Raw genomic sequence first — 16,875 nt, 5'->3', positions numbered from 1 at the left:
CCTAGCGGGTGCGCATGCGCAGGAGTAGTATCACACTAAATAGATTAATTCCCAATTATAATATTGGTCCAATCTAGATAAATGCACGCGCACATACCGTTACTACCTCCAGAATACACCCAAAGCAGCGCATGAATAATTGCATAGAGTTTGCCAAAGCAACATGTGACATATATAGAACGCATGCGCAAAATGGACGACAAGCATCCAATTTCGGAGTACTAGCGCATCATAGGCCAAAAAATATATACATTTCAAAGTTTACTAGGGTGGCATAATTGTACACATACAAAACGCATGCGCAAAGGTGGCAGACAACCTCCTTCACAATATGAATGAACGTAAGGCAACACTCAATTGAAATTGGGAAAAGAAAATCCCAAGGACCCCAAGGCATGCGTCAGGTCATGTGGCAAAAAATTGGCAGGAGGCATATACCCCATATATTCAGTCCTTCATGGCATCCGTCAATCAAAAATGAAACTCAGGCCAGTTCCTTCATTAATGGCGAGAACTTATATTTAGTTTTAGTCAGGCCAAAAAGTCTCCACGTCGAGTCGATGGTTCGGACAATCAATCAAATCCCAAGTTTATAAGGGTGGAGAAAAAAGGCAGGATCCCGGAGGGAAAGCAGATTCTGTCGAGGGTCCGGGACACCAGCATCAAACGAACATCTCCACGGAGCAGACACAACTAGTCATGTTCAAAAAGGAGAAGACCCCTTTGCAGGAAATGGAGACCTGAAATCCAGAACATAAAGAGATATACAATCAGTCCTTTAGAATAGACACAAGTAGGGTCCACCAATAGTAGGAAACCAGGCCAGACATAAGCCTCATATAAGAATTCAAAAAAATATATATATGAGGTCAGTTACACTGGTCTCCACAATCATCCCTTATTTTTTGTAGACGCCAGTGAACAGAAGTTCCTCATTAAGCCCATTGGGGGAGAGGCTCCGGAGTTGGTAAATCCACCTCGCCTCCCTCCTCAACAGTTCATCAGAGATTTTGCCCCCCCGAATACTAGCAGGGACAGAATCAAGCACCATGACTCGGACCCTGCGATCCGAATTGTGATGTACATCAAGAAAATGTTTAGCCACAGATGTAATAGGCTTACCTTGAGCTTGATCTTTTTCTGCTCTACCGATGTCGGAAAAATGGTGCTGGACTCTGCGCCGAAGCTCCTGTGTGGTCTGCCCAACATAGAGCTTCGGGCAGTCGCAAGCCAGAAGATACACGACATTTCTGCTTCGGCAATTGGCGAAGATCTTGGTTGTAATGATCTCTGGAAAGACAGAAATTCGCATACAACTGTCGGCAATGAGAAAGGGGCAGATAGTACAGCCCCCACACGGAAAGGAGCCAACCAGTTTATGTCCCCGACCCAGAGAGACAGTGGGTCTCTTAAAGTGACTGGAAGAAAGAAGATCCTTCAAATTCTTCGCACGTTTAGCAGTCAATTTTGGACAGTTGCTAATAAAGGGGACTAGCCTGGATTCACTCAGAAGAATGCTCCAATTCTTTGCCAGAACCTGCCGTACCTTATCCCACTGGTTGTTGTACGTTGTCACAAGGTTGATAGTGCCCATCTCGGTTCTTTGTCTGCCACGAAAGGTATCAGACCGCGGGATATTAGCTGAATGTTGGAAAGCTCTTGAGACCACCTTCCGTGGGTATCCTCTCCTAAGGAACCGTGAGGTCAATTCTTGTGCTTGGAGCATGGAGCAATCAATCTGGCGATTTATTTGGTTCTGTTTCGGAGGTATTGGTACAGGATTCCTTTCAACAACTATCTATGGAACTTACTAATTTACATAAAGCGGTTACCAAAACATGGTGGAACGTTAAAACTTTGGAGGAGTATGTGAAAATGGGGATTGCACCAAGAGGTCTGAGAGTGCAAATTTTCCCGGCCTGGGAGCCTGAGGCTGGCTTTAAGAGTACATGGGAAGCAGGCCTTCTAAAGTGCTCGGATATTATTTTGAATATGCTGATTGAACATGACAAGATATTGCTTGATGGTATTAAAGATAAGATCAGAACCTGTGAGTCTAAGCTGAAAACCTTTGACTTGAATTATCAGGTTCTTCCCTTTCAACAAAAACTGAAAGAGTCTATTGACAGATATGAGAGGGATATCATCAGGGGCAAAAAGCAAAAGTTTTTCAGAGATAAGAAAGATTTCGAGAATGGTGTAGCTTTCCGATGGACACATCATGGGAATCAGAGGTTTCGTAAGGCCGTCACAATGGGACATAATGCAGCCAATGTCATGACCAGGGAGTTATCCTCAGGTGATTTTTTGTCCTCGGACAGCAGCGACAGAGAAGGCCCACCAGACGAGGGAGACGTAAACCCTCCAAATACATCAGGAGGTGCATCTTATCAGACACGACGCAGGCCAGTGCCTCCAACTTCCAACAGAACAACGAGGAACAGGAAGAAGTGGTGAGGGAGGATGTTCCGGGCCCCGTCAATCTGGCAAGTAATGCACAAGGTAATTTGCAGATTATCAATTTGACTGATTATCCCTTGTCGAAAGATGAAATAAGTCTTCTCTCCAAAGGTCTCTCCTTCTCCCCCACTAAGACTCTCGACAAATTCGAACTTACCAAGGACGTATACTTATTCTGCAGACAACTGGTCTTCAAATTGCTATATCATCAGCCTGGTGTCATTGATACCTTACCTATGGAGGATAGACAAGCATTTCGGGACCTTTTGGAACTTCTGGAAGAGAGTGATGCATCTGGAGGTAAGAAGCTGCCATTCACATCAAGACTTCCTTCCCAAGCTACACCTTCTTTTTCTCTGTTTCCGGCAGTTCAAATCTTTTTTGAGACCATGTGTCATGATATACAGGGTCTCAAGGTTGTGTCGTTTCAGCAAAACAACCTTAGTGCTGTGGAAAAAAGAGCTCTTTCCAAACTTAAAAAGAACACCTCATTTATCATTCGTGAGGCAGATAAGGGCGGGAATGTTGTGTTATGGCCTGTTGAACTGTATTTAAAGGAGGCTCATAGACAGCTTGGTAATCGGGTCTCTTATACAGTTCTTCCTTCAGACCCCACTGTTGCCTATAAGGCAAAATTGGATAGACTTCTTGGACGGGCCTTTGATTTAGGCATCATCTCTAAGAGGGAAAGGGATTTCCTTACCACACGTTACCCTACAACTCCTACGTTCTATATGCTCCCGGAGGTCCACAAATCGTTGGTGGACCCACCAGGGAGGCCCATAATATCCCACCCTAGTAAACTTTGAAATGTATATATTGATTGTATACATGTGATCCTCCCGCAGGTCCTGGAAGATACTCTGCACACCGTTGTAAGCGCCGAGAAGCAAGCGATATCGATGGATATGGTCATTGTGTGTATGTTCCGCCGCAGGACCTTGATGCGCTCCCCTGCTCCCGATTGGCGTCTGGTATGATCGTGGGTCTTCTCTCTTCTTTCTTTAGGGGGTGTCCGCTGTCTATAGTGTCCTGCAGTGACTTTTTTTTACCGCTGCACGAACACTTCATTATTGACCTCAGCTAGGTCTTATTTTCCGGGAAACATGGTATATATTTATTTGGGGGGATGGAGATGAAAGTTGGTAAAATAAATATATTGGGGCTTGGGCCCTTGATCTTTTCTGACCCTAGCAACTCCCCCGGTGATGATGAATCCTTTCAGAAGTGGAGCATTTAATAGGGTCTAAAATTTTGGTCCCTCAAAACCACTAAAGAACAAATGAAAGATTAGTTCTGGAAATCTGCTACTAAACTTATAAGTCTTCTAATGTCTTAAAAAAGGACTAAGAAATCAGACACATCCAGCACAGCGGAGTCCTACATACACTGAGGAGCTGATCATGTGACCCCCTGACTCCTCCCCTCCATGTGACATCATCACAGGTCCTGTAAGCACAGAGCAGCCATATATCTAGTGTGATTGAGCCTAGAATGTATGGGCTCCTTCCAGGTTAGTGGGCATGACCGTCTTATCATGTGACAAATTACATCATACCTGGAAGGAGCCCATACATTCTAGCATCTACCATCTACTGTGCGGCTCTGCAGGTGGAGGTATGTGGAGATACTAATATTTATTCATTTATATATCGCCATTAATTCCACAGCACTTTACATACATCAGCAACATTGTCCCCATTGGGACTCAGAATCTAAGGTCCCTATCATTATATCTTTGGCGTGTGGGAGGAAACCCACACAAACATGGGGAGAACATACAAACTCCTTGCAGATGTTGTCCTTGGTGGGATTTGAACCCAGGACCCCAGGGCTGTAAGACTGCAGTGCTAACCACTGAGTAACCACTGAGCCACCACAAGACTGGAGTGCTAACCACTGAGCCACCGTGTAGATTCCCTATCATTAACCCCTTCAACTTTGAGACTATTTAGGTGTTTTGTGTCGCCACCTTATAAGAATCATTGTGCTTTTTCTCCCTTTCCTCTGATAGATAAAAACGACCCAACTTGAAAGACAGGAATCACATATTGTTCTCATAATACAGTTCCCCTTTCTTCGTCCCTTTACAGTGCGATCCCCCCACTATGACTTCTATTCAACACAAAATTACAGTATAATGTTCCCACAGTACCACCATCCCCCCCCACACAGTATAATGTTCCCACTGTACTGCCATCCCCCCACACACAGTATAATGTTCCCACAGTACAGCCATCCCCCACACACAGTATAATGTTCCCACAGTACCACCATCCCCCCACACACAGTATAATGTACCCACAGTACCGCCATCCCCCCTGCACACAGTATAATGTTCCCACAGTACAGCCATCCCCCACACACAGTATAATGTTCCCACAGTACAGCCATCCCCCACACACAGTATAATGTTCCCACAGTACAGCCATCCCCCACACACAGTATAATGTTCCCACAGTACCGCCATCCCCCCACACACAGTATAATGTTCCCACAGTACAGCCATCCCCCACACACAGTATAATGTTCCCACAGTACAGCCATCCTCCCACACACAGTATAATGTTCCCACTGTACTGCCATCCCCCCACACACAGTATAATGTACCCACAGTACCGCCATCCCCCCACACACAGTATAATGTTCCCACAGTACAGCCATCCCCCACACACAGTATAATGTTCCCACAGTACTGCCATCCCCCCACATACAGTATAATGTTCCCACAGTACCGCCATCCCCCCTACACACAATATAATGTTCCCACAATACTGCCATATGAAATCTATCTGTAAAACTTGGATGTCACTTTGATGGTCCGTGTGAGAGCCAATTTTTCTTTCTCGCACCCATAGACTCGAATGGGTGAGTTTCAACCAAGACTTGGATGAAAGTAGTGCATGCTGTAATATTTTTTTCTCAAGGACAGTCGGACAGTGGAAAAAATTGTTCACCTATCCTTGCTGTTCGTATGCTATGCGATTAAAAAAAAAAAAAAAAGGAGATAGCACACATCTGATTTATAAGCTCATCTGCAAGTACCGTAAAGCTAACATCAGACAAATAAAAATTTGCAACATAATTAGTAACATTGCTTTTCTATCTCTATTTTCTATCCCTGCACTAAGGCCACAGAAAAACTTGCAGATGCGCTTTTTGAAACATTTTAAATTTAGACAACTGCATGCTATAGTGCTAAAGAATGCAAATATTAAATAAGGGAATCATAGACCTGCACTACTGCTATTGAAAATAGAAAAATTGAGCTACTTAGCACATAAAGTAGACCGTTTATGAGAGCCCAGCAGCCAGCGACAAGACGTATCTCTTTGCCAGGTCCTTAACCTAATATAAATCTAACCGAGCTTAAAGCCTACGATTTTATGGGCAGTCAGGCAACTGCTAAAGTGAAAACCTTCTAAACCTGGTTAGAGTAATGAACTACAATGTGAAATAAAAAACTGACCCACACATCCTAACAGACAAATGTGAACAGGTGAAAACCAGGAATACAATAAACTAAAAAATAGACAACTGCACTTGTAGTGCTAAATCATGCAAACATTAAATACGAGAATTATGGACTTGAGAAAAATGATCCCATAAAATGCTCAGTTTATGAGAGCCCAGCAGCCAGCGACAAGGCATATCTCTTTGCCGGGGCTCTATCATGACATGTCTCTATCCATACAATTTTATGGGCACACATAAACCTGCTAAATTGAAAACCGCCTAAACCTGTTGGGAGAAGCACTCAGTCAGAGGAACTACAATGTGAAATTATTTGTCAATAAAGGTTACATTTTAATATTAACATTCTTTTGTTTTCCAAATTTACCCACAAACTATGACTACCAAATGTATGCTCCAGAAACCAAATAGTAAATCTTTCCATTCAAGCTCTGCCTTGTGCACTTAGCACTACAGAGTGCAACTGTCTACATTTTGGTACTATGTTTCATATTCAGTTTGCACCTGTTCACATTAGAAACATAAGATGTGCCATCAGTTTTTTTCTTAGATTAGAGTCATGCCTTCTGATTCTGCTCTCCTGCTCTCAGCGTCAGGCGATTTTAATTCTCCATTTGCAGGTTTCCATCTGCCCATAAATTGTAGTTTTTTTTTTAACCCAATGAGAAGCATTAGTGTCGCCTTGCCGCTGGCTGTTGGGCTCTCATAAAATCTTGCCATTTTTGTGTGCTAAGTATCTCAATTTTTACACCTTTTTTCATAGCACTAATGCATGTCTATATTCCCCAAATCATTGTTCCACATATCTTAGACTACAGTGTACAAATATCTCCTTTTTGTTGCAAACGGAAGTGTCTGACCTAAGGTTTTGGCAGAAATGTCTTTACAAACAGTGGGGTCCATTTTTGGGGAAAAAAAAATTATATTTTTCATTTTCACGACTCAACATTATAAAATTCTGTGAAGTAGTTGTGGTTTCCAATTGCCCAATTATCTAGGGATGTGGTCCTTGGAGAATGTTTCTGAATGGGACCACTTTGGGTATTCTGACAGCTGAAAATCAATGCCACCAAATTTGCAGTCCAAAAGCCAAATACTGATTCTTCCCTTCCCAAACATGCCATGTGTACAAACCATAGTTTTTGCCCACATATTAGGTATTGCCTCATTCTGGAGAAGTTGCTTGCGGACTTCATTTTTTCCACTTAATCCTGTGAAAAGGAAATATTTTGGACTAAAGCAACATTTATGTGGGGGAAAAACTTAATTTGTAATTTTACGTTCAATCATATAAACTTTTGTAATAGACTTTTTGGTCCGAAAAGGTCACTACACCCCTAGATGACTTCCTTTAGGGATGTAGTTTCCAAAATGGGGTCAGTTGTAAAGGGATCACTCGTGCAGTTTTGGCATTTTGTTGGCACGCTTCCGCAATCTATTCTGGCCAAAATTGCACACCCAAAGTTAAATAATGCTCCACTCCTTCTATGCCATGGGCCCAAACATTAGATTCTGACCACATATGGGGAATTGGCATACTCAGGAGAAATTGTATAACAAACGATTGGGTGCATTTTCTCTCATATGATCAAAATGAAAAATTTAAGGCTAAATCACATTTTTTGTGGTAAGAACGGAGATCCCGATTCATCATTTGAGCTTCTCAACTTTTCTGAGTAATAGTGGCTTTAGTATTTCAAACCTATTCTCTGTTTTCCATCACGTTTTTAAGGTTTTGTTAATATATTGACAACTTTGTTGATCCAGATGTTTTAGACAGATTCATGAAATGCGACTTACTAGATGTCACATTCTTTTTTGTATTCCAATCTCTGGCCAGAGTGAGGTTTATGGAGGAAGTTGTCAACTTGGCACATTTTTGTGACTTTTAGAGAATTTGCAGCTTTTGGTGCTAATAAAGTTGAAAACAATATTTTTTTTTTATTTTGCACTTAGTTTATGAACCGTGTGTGTCACTTTCAAGAATTTTCCACAAAGTCGCCAAGAAATACCACAAGATAAAAAAAATTGACTTTGCTAAATCGTAAATGACGAATCTGACTGAAAAGTCTCCATTTATTTTTTTTTCCGCTTTGCATTAATTTCTGTTTTGCATACTATGAAGGGTTCAGTTTTTAAATAAATTATCACTTTTGGGTTTTTCCTCACGTATTGGGAAATTTAAGAAAAAAAAGGAAATTTAAAAAATTCTAAATTGCTGGTAATCTTTAAACCTATCATTCAAAAAAAAAGTTACAAAAATAATGCTGATGTAAAGTAGACATACAACAAAAGCTATTTAATAACTATTCTGTGTGGTGTCACTATCGTTTATAAGGGTATAAAGATTCACCATTTGATATTGCAAATTTTTTCAAAATTTTTGAAAGACTGCCAATATTTTTGTAAGTAAACTCAAGTCTTATTGACCTAAATTTACTGTGAATTTATCATGAAGTACAAAATGTCATGCAAGGACAGTCTCAGAATCACTGGGATTGGAAAAATCATTCAACTTTATTACCACATACAGTTAAGTCCAGAACTATCTGGAAAGTGACCAATTCTTTGTGATTTCAGCTCTGCAGGCCACTATTACTTCAATTGCATCGCGGTGGTTTCAATTTAAGTGTAGATTAAGGTGATACTCTGCACTACTGAAGCACAGTGAGTGTAATTCTAATGGCCCCATACACATTACATAACTGTCGGCTAAACGATCATTGGGCTGACTGATATCTATTCTGACTCCCCCATACACTTGAACATTCAAGCTTTCCTGTGATCTCTATGAGATAGATGCCTCCAGACTCCTAGAGCGAATGATTATCTACAGGAATAACAAACAGATCAACATGCCAAATCTCTCTCTGCCCTGACATAAGCTTTGGGAGGCCTCCAAATACGTTATATAGTCGAACAATCCCCTTGAAATCAGTGTTCATCCAACTTTAATGTGAATGAGGGCCTGAAGAGATAATTTATTGGATTATAGTAATCCAGGAGTAGCCCAAAGTTGAAGTTGAGAGGTGTAGTGGGCAGCCATGAGTGGTATGAGGGAGCCCTGTGCCTTTGTCTACCTTTAAGTTGCCATGTTTGCTTTTACATTGATTGCCTATCCTTAGGATAGGTTGAAGAGATGGGTTGAAGAGATGGTTGAAGAGATGGGTTAGGGTCAGGATGATGACTGCGGTGAGGTTGTGGATGAGGTGGGACAGGAGCGGGTCAAGTGCATAGGTGGTGAGATGTGATCATGTGAGTAGAGTGGAAAGATGATCTTCTGTCATTTTGGAGAAGCTGAATTTGGAGGAAGAGAGCTGAGTAGTTGTGAGGAGGGACTGCGGGGATTGTGGCCAAAGCTTGCTCTGATGTTATCAATCTTCTGCTTGAAGAAAGAGGCAAAGTCCTCACCTGAGATCAGAGGAGATGGAAGTGGTGCTGGGGGACAGAGGAGAGAATTGAAAGTGTTGAATAGCTGTTTAGGGTTGTGAGATAGGGAGGATATGAGAGATGAGAAGTAGGAATGTTTTGCAGCTTTGAGTGTGTTTTTGAAATTGGTGAGGGACTGTTTATATGCAATGAAATGCTCAGTGGAATGAGATCTCTTCCATCTCTGCTCAGCAATCCTGGAAGCACATCTCAGTTTTTTAGCTTGGTTCGTGTGCCAAGGTTGCCCGTTGATTGTGCGAGTTTTGGTATGCGTGAGAGGGGTGGCTGATTCAAGAGCTGCATATATTGTGGTGTTATATAAAGTGGCAGCAGCCTCTGCATCGTGTAAGGAAGCTATGTCGTCTGCAAGAGAGAGAAACGACTGCAAAAGTGAGTGTAAATCAAGGTGTTTGAGATTTCTACGAGGGTGTGAAAGTTTGTGGGGAGGGGGTTGTGTTTTGAGAAGAGAGGAAAGAGCATGTGAGTAGGTTGTGGTCAGACAGGGGTAGAGGTGAATTAGAGAGGCTAAATAGGGAACAGCGGCAAGTGAAGATGAGGTCCAGCATGTGGCCATCTTTGTGAGTAGCTGTGGAGGACCATTGAGTGAGGCCGAAGGAGGAAGTGAGTGTTGAAAGTTTAGCGACAGATGAGTGGGAGGTGTCACTGGAGATGATAGTGGAGATGTCAGTGGAAAGGAAATGTAGTAGCCAGGTGGTGAAATGGTCAAAAAAGGTGGTGTCTGGCCCTGGGGGGCAGTAAATGACAGTCAGTTGGAGGTTGTAGGGAGAGTAGATGCAAATGAAATGCACCTCAAAAGAGGGGAGAGTAACAGAGGGTGGTAGTGAAATTGCGGTGAAGGAGCAATTGTTGGACAGTAGCAAACAAACTCCTCCACCATGCTTGTTACTGGGGCGGGAGGGTGAGACAGATGGAGACCACCGTAAGAAAGTGCAGCAGGAGAGGCAGTGTCAGAGGGGGTGAGCCAGGCTTCAGCGATGCCAAGGAAGGAGAGTTCGTTAGTGATGAAAAGATCATGGATTTTGGAAAGTTTATTGCAAACAGAGTGAGCGTTCCATAGAGCTCCTGTTAGAGGGGCTGGGTAAATGGGTATAAGGTTAGAAGGGTTGCGGAAATTTGTGATAGATTGTGGATGGGGGATAGAAGTGACAGTGGGAATATGGTGAGAAGGGCCAGGATTTGGAGAGATGTCACCAAAAATGAGAAGGAACAGGGAGAGTGTCATTAGGTGGGAGCAGGAGAGGCCATGAGATGGCTGTGTGTGTCTGGAGTCACAGGTGTTAAGTGGAGGAACAGATCAGAGGTGGAGGTGAGATGGGTGGGGAGAATGGAGGGAGAGATGACCAGTTCATTCCTGGGTGTAGGGATCAGAGGGGTAAGTGTTATAAGGGTGAAAGTGAACAGCAGCACAAACATTGTTTACAGAGTCTATGTATCCAGTTACCTTCTGTTCCCTTCCGGTCTAATTCGGGTCTAATTCATTGCATCATACTTATATGATACATACTTGTATTGATGCAGACAAAAGTCTTAGGGTACTTTCACACTTGCGTTGTTTTCCTTCCATCACAATCCGCCCTTTTGGAAAACAGCGGAATCCGTTAACGGATTCTGCTGTTTCCCATAGACTTGTATGGATGACGGATTGTGCCAAAAGGACCTGCGTTGCTTCCGCTGGGCGACGCTGCGTTGCTTCCGCTCAGCGGGAGGAACGCAGCATGTAACGTTTTTTTGAGTAGCGGAATCCTTAGGATTTCACTGCGCATGCTCTCTCTGTCTCCCTGCACCCGTAACCAAGGTAAATATCGGGTAACCAAGCAAAGTGCTTTACCCGATATTTACCCTGGCCACGTGTGCAGGGAGCCCGACACTTCCCCGCTTGGCTCCGCCCCCTCCCGCACTCCACTCCGCATGTATATATATACACACACACATACACACACACACTCACCTGTCCTCAGCGCCATGGCCCCGCTCGGCTCCACCCACTCCGCACTCCGCCCCCCACACACATTCTCGGCGGCCGAGCGATCAGCTGATCACCCAGCGCTGGGAGCGATCAGCTGATCACCCGACGCTGGGAGTGATCACCCGGCGCTGGGAGTGATCAGCTGATCACCCGGCGCTGGGAGTGAAAAGTTTACCCCCCCCCCCCGCCCGTGCTGGGAGCGATCAGCTGATCACCCGGCGACCGGCTGCTGGGAGCGATCAGCTGATCACCCGGTGCTGGGAGAGATCAGCTGATCACCCGGCGACCGGCTGCTGTGAGCGATCAGCTGATCGTTCACAATAGTCTGCCGCCGGTGAAACTGTGTAAAAAAAAAAAAAAGGCTGATTCCGTTGTTTTGTACAATCCGTTGCATCACTATATGCAACACATCCGTTGCATCCGTCACACAACGCAATGCAACGGATACCGTTCAACGCAAGTGTGAAACTAGCCTTATGCAGACACATACAAGTGCAATCAGCTGTGAAGGGGAGAGGTCATAACTTATCTATATCACTCAAATCAAAGCTGAGCCTAGATGGGGGGGATACCATAGCTAGAGTAAACAAGGGAGTCATAAAGAAAGTGGGGAGAGGGTGATGGAGTGGTCACTTACTAAGATACCAGATTGGCATATGCAGTAGAGTGAAGGGATGTCAGATCATAGGAAAGTAGCTTGAGTTCCCCGCCAGTCTTTATTTTCTGGTCAGAACCAATGAACATGTGAAAGCCAGTGATTTGTGACATGGAGGAGTTGTTTTATTCAGCAACTTTACTTATGTTCCAATGTATACTAAACAAGAGAATACACGTTTCCTCTTTTTACATTATCACATGGGATTCTTTATGATGTTTCATTGGTTAATCTTCTTCTCATTCAGGTCCCTATGATATTGAATCCTTTTAGTGGAGGTCTTTCACATAAGAGCATTTTCTAATTGACCCGCCAAGGATGGAAACGGACAGGGACAAGATGGCGGAGAGGATATTACACCTCACCCTAGAGATCCTCTTCCGGCTTACTGGAGAGGTGAGAGATTCTGATGACGTCACATTACATCATTCTTATCTATGGGAATAACAGATGGACAGAACTGGAGAGGTGAGGACTCTGGAAATGTCTGTAGTGAGATTTATTACTGTGTCTCTCCATAATCAGGATTACACAGTAGTGAAGAAGACCTCTAGTGAGCGCTGTCAGGACCCTGTGTCTGAGGGATGGGGAAGACCCCTGAGCCCAATCACAGGGCCTCCACCTCACCCCCTGATACCTGAGGACATCAATTACCAGAACATCCTAGAACTCACCTACAAGATGATTGAGCTGCTGACTGGAGAGGTGACACTGCTGGGAATGCTGGGACATTATACAGTAACGCTATGAAGGGATCGGGGGTGACGGTATCATTGTATGTGTCAGGTTCCTATAAGGTGTCAGGAATCAGATGTCGCCATCTATTTCTCCATGGAGGAGTGGGAGTATTTAGAAGGACACAAAGATCTGTACAAGGACGTCATGATGGAGGTTCCCCAGCCCCTCACATCACCAGGTAATAGACAGGACTAAATACACACGGCCTATAATTATCTGTATGTAAGGAATGAATTTAGTTATATGTGTTTCCTCCAGTTCTATCCAATGAAAGGACAACACCAGAGAGATGTCCCCGTCCTCTTCTCCCACAGGACTGTAAACAAGAAGATCCCAATGTTCCTCAGGATCATCAGGTAGATGGAGAGAAGGTGACATGAAATCTCCCTATGATGTGTAGACGGCTGTGAAGGTCTTGTGCTCAGTCTTGTTTTATCCTCCAGTATTATATGTTTTATACTTGTGTAATGAGAATGGTGGAGATGGCAGGATTAGAGCTGATCATAGATGTGACTTCTCCATCTGTCTCTGACTTTTAAATTATTTGTTTCAGGGTGAAGATCTGACCCATATTAATACTACAGAGACATATGTGAGGGACGATGAGTGGTTTAAAGAGGAAATTCCTACATATGACTACCCAGGTGAGTAGTGACCACTAAATGCAGAGAAGAGACTCTGTCACCGGCTGTGGCTGCTTTATCAGTAGTGTAGTCCAGCCATATCACAGTCATGTCCTCGCCATTTTGACATTGGACCACAAAATTCTCCTCCAACCATAACCGTTGCAATGACTTTATTATTTTGGGCATTTGAAGTCCTTCTGTTGGAGGGAGACCTGTTTATGCCAGAATTTACAGCCTAGAGGTTCCACTCTACCCAAGGATTTAGAAGACATTGACCCTTAGCTGCCCAGTTCTCCAAACTACAAAGCCAATTGACAGCATACTTGGAAAATTATGGGAAGAAAAATATCTGTATAATGATCCTCTAAGACAGGGGTGGGGAACCCTTTTACTGCCGAGGGCCATTTGGAAATTTCTAGCAACCTTTGGGGGCCGCACAAAATTATCAATGTGAAAATTACTCTGCTACATTTGGTCAAATAATTAACCTACAGTGGTGGTTGGAGCTGCTTCTCTTTGGTTCGGCAGTTAATTTCCGATGATATTGATCATGTTGCTTCTCATAACTGCTTTTCCAGGATTTTCTCGGTCTGGAGTGCAGTCAACTCTTTGTGCTAATAAGATTGGTAAATCATATACATCACATAGGAGACACTGGGACTGGTGTATATACATCACATAGGAGATGCTGGGACTGCTCTATATACATTGCAGGAGATGCCCCAGCCCCTCCTGTGATGCATATGCCCAAGCCCCTCCTGTGATGTACAGTATGTGCCCCCAGCGCCTCCACTGTGATGTATATGCCACCAGCTTCTCCTGTGAATTGTATGACTCAGCCCCTCCTGTGATGTATATGCCCCAGCCTCTCCTGTGATGTGTATGCCCCAGCGTCTCCAATGTGATGTATTTACCCCATCCCCTCCTGTGATGTATTTTAACCCATCACTCCTGTAATGTATATGGCCCCAGCATCTCCAACGATCTCCAACGTGATGTATATGCCCCAGCCCCTCATGTGATGTGTATGCCCCAGCCCCTCATGTAATGTATATGCCCCAGAGTCTCCCATGATGTATATGTCACAGGCAGGGCTGGAGCATACACATCACAGGAGACGCTGGGGGCATATACATCACAGGAGACGCTGGGGGCATGTACATCACAGGAGATGCTGGGGGGCATATACATCACAGGAGACCCTGGGGCATATACATCACAGGAGACTCTCGGGCATATACATCACAGGAGGGTCTGGGAGAATATACATTAGAGGAGGGGATAGGAGCATTTACATCACTGGAGGGGCTGAGGGCATATACATCACTGGGAGGCTTTGGGGCATATACATCACTGGAGGGGCTTAGGGCATATACATCACTGGGAGGCTTGTGGGCACAGACAGCACTGGGTTGCACAGACAGCATTGGGGGGCACAGACAGCATTGGGGGGCACAGACAGCACTGGGGGGCACAGACAGCAATAGGGGGAGCACAGACAGCAATGGGGGAGCAAAGACAGCACTGGGGGGGTACGGACAGCACTAGGGACACTGAGGGAAATAGACAACACTTGCAGAGCACAGACATCGCTAGGGGGCACAGACAGCATAGGGGAGCATGGACATCACTGGAGGCACAGCACTGGGGTTGGTACACAGCAATGGGGGGAGTCACACAGCCCTGGGAGAGGGCTGGCACACAGTTCTGAGGGAGGGGGCACACAGTCCTGGGGGGGCACACATCCCTGGGGAAGGGGATCACACAACACTATGGAGAGGCACATAGCCCTGGTAAGGTGGCACACAACCCTGGTGGAGTGGGCACATGGCACAGAGGGAGCGGGCCCACGGCACCTGGGAAGCGGGCACATAGCACAGTGAGAGCGAGCACAGGGGACGCAGGCACACAGAGCTGGAAGCCGTGAAACTACTGCTGATCTTCTTCTGTGGCATGGGGCACAGAGCGCTAACCCCGCCCACAAAGTAAGTCCTGAGCACACTGGCACTGACCAGCATTCAGCAGTGAATGCTAAATGCTCGTCCTTGAAGCACACATGCACACATGGGGATTTAAAGGGATGGCCACCGCATCTTGCCAGCTGATTCCCGGAGGCCGCAGAAAAGGTTATCCACCCTTGCTCTAAGAGAAAGCAGGGGGTGATGATTCTGTTGTCTTCCTAGAATCCTGATATGTTATTGGATGAATCTACCTTCTCTCCCTTCTATGCTGTTGAATGTGCTCATGAAGTCTCCAAAAGACTAGGTCCAGTCTGTCTGGAAAAACTTTGGTGTTGTGACCAATAGATCATTACATGTGCAGTTAAAGCTAAATGTGAATTTCCTTACAATAACAAAACATTATCCCTTCATCATGGCTTCAGTTTCTTTGAAAAAAATCAAAGGTACCCTGTCATCAGGTTTTTCCCGTATGAGCTGTGGCCACCACCAGTAAACTCTTATATACAGCATTCCAGAATACTGTATATAAGAGCCCAGGCAGCTCTGTATAACATATAAAACACCTTTATAATACACACCTAGGGGGTGGTCCGGTCCGATGTGGCTGTTCTCGGCCCGGCACCTCAACCATTTGTACTTCTGAGGCCCTTGTGCACGACGCGTCCTATGTCATCCACACAGGCCGGCACTGCGGTCCTGCGTATACGCACTTTGATATGCCCACTGAGGACAGATCAAAGTATTTTAGTGCGCATGCACGGGTGGTCTCTGACCTTTCCTCGAGCCTGCGCATTACAGTACTTTGCTCTGCCCTCAGCAAGCAGATCAAGGTTCGCCTGCGCAGGGCCGCAATGCCAGCCTATGTGGATGACTTAGGACATGTCATCTACAAATCCCTCAAATGAGGGAGGATGTGTTCGCTCAAGATGGAGGAGGCGCTGGACCTAGAGTAGCGACGCCCATCAAACTGGACCGCCCCCTAGGTGAGTATTATCAAGGTGTTTTTTTACGTTACACAGAGTGGCCTGGGCTCTTCTATACAGCATTCTGGAATGCTGTATATAAGGTCTCACTAGTAGTGGCCGCAGTTTATAAGGCAAAAACCTGGTGACAGGTTCCCTTTAACGTTCAAGAAAATTGCAATAAACTACACAAATAAAAGTTAGACCTACACTGTGTGCAGACTTATTAGGCAAATAAGTATTTTTATCACATGATAATTTTTATACCTGTTGTCCTACTCCAAGCTGTATAGGCTCGAGAGCCAACTACCAATTAAGTAAATCAGGTGATGTGCATCTCTGTAATGAGGAGGGGTGTGGTGTAATGACATCAACACCCTATAAAAGGGGTGCATACTTATTAGGCAACTTCCTTTCCTTTGGCAAAATGGGTGAGAAGAGAGATTTGATGGGCTTGCAGAGGGATGCAGCAGTCTTGAAATTGCTAAACTTTATTCGTTTCATGGTAAATAGTCAACAGGGTCACAAGAAGTGTGTTGGGCAAAAAAGGCACAAAATAACTGCCCATGAATTGGGGAAAATC

At 44.6% G+C, this 16,875-nt stretch overlaps 1 protein-coding gene across 1 annotated transcript in view; it reads left to right on the top strand.

Annotated features, from left to right (window-relative positions):
- The window catches only part of LOC142312943 (uncharacterized), a 275,262-nt gene that overhangs the window by 211,261 nt on the left and 47,126 nt on the right, over positions 1-16,875 (top strand). Inside the window, 10 exon segments of the mRNA XM_075351931.1 lie at positions 912-1,109; positions 2,036-2,299; positions 2,395-2,502; positions 2,548-2,760; positions 2,830-3,036; positions 12,298-12,401; positions 12,531-12,710; positions 12,792-12,921; positions 13,002-13,099; positions 13,297-13,387. Of these exon segments, the coding sequence (XP_075208046.1) occupies positions 912-1,109; positions 2,036-2,299; positions 2,395-2,502; positions 2,548-2,760; positions 2,830-3,036; positions 12,298-12,401; positions 12,531-12,710; positions 12,792-12,921; positions 13,002-13,099; positions 13,297-13,387 (1,593 nt within the window).

The sequence above is a fragment of the Anomaloglossus baeobatrachus genome, chromosome 5, assembly GCF_048569485.1.
Source record: "Anomaloglossus baeobatrachus isolate aAnoBae1 chromosome 5, aAnoBae1.hap1, whole genome shotgun sequence".
Lineage (NCBI taxonomy): Eukaryota > Metazoa > Chordata > Amphibia > Anura > Aromobatidae > Anomaloglossus > Anomaloglossus baeobatrachus.
Note: the sequence above shows the minus strand (reverse complement) of the source record. Positions and strands in the feature narration are given on the sequence as shown.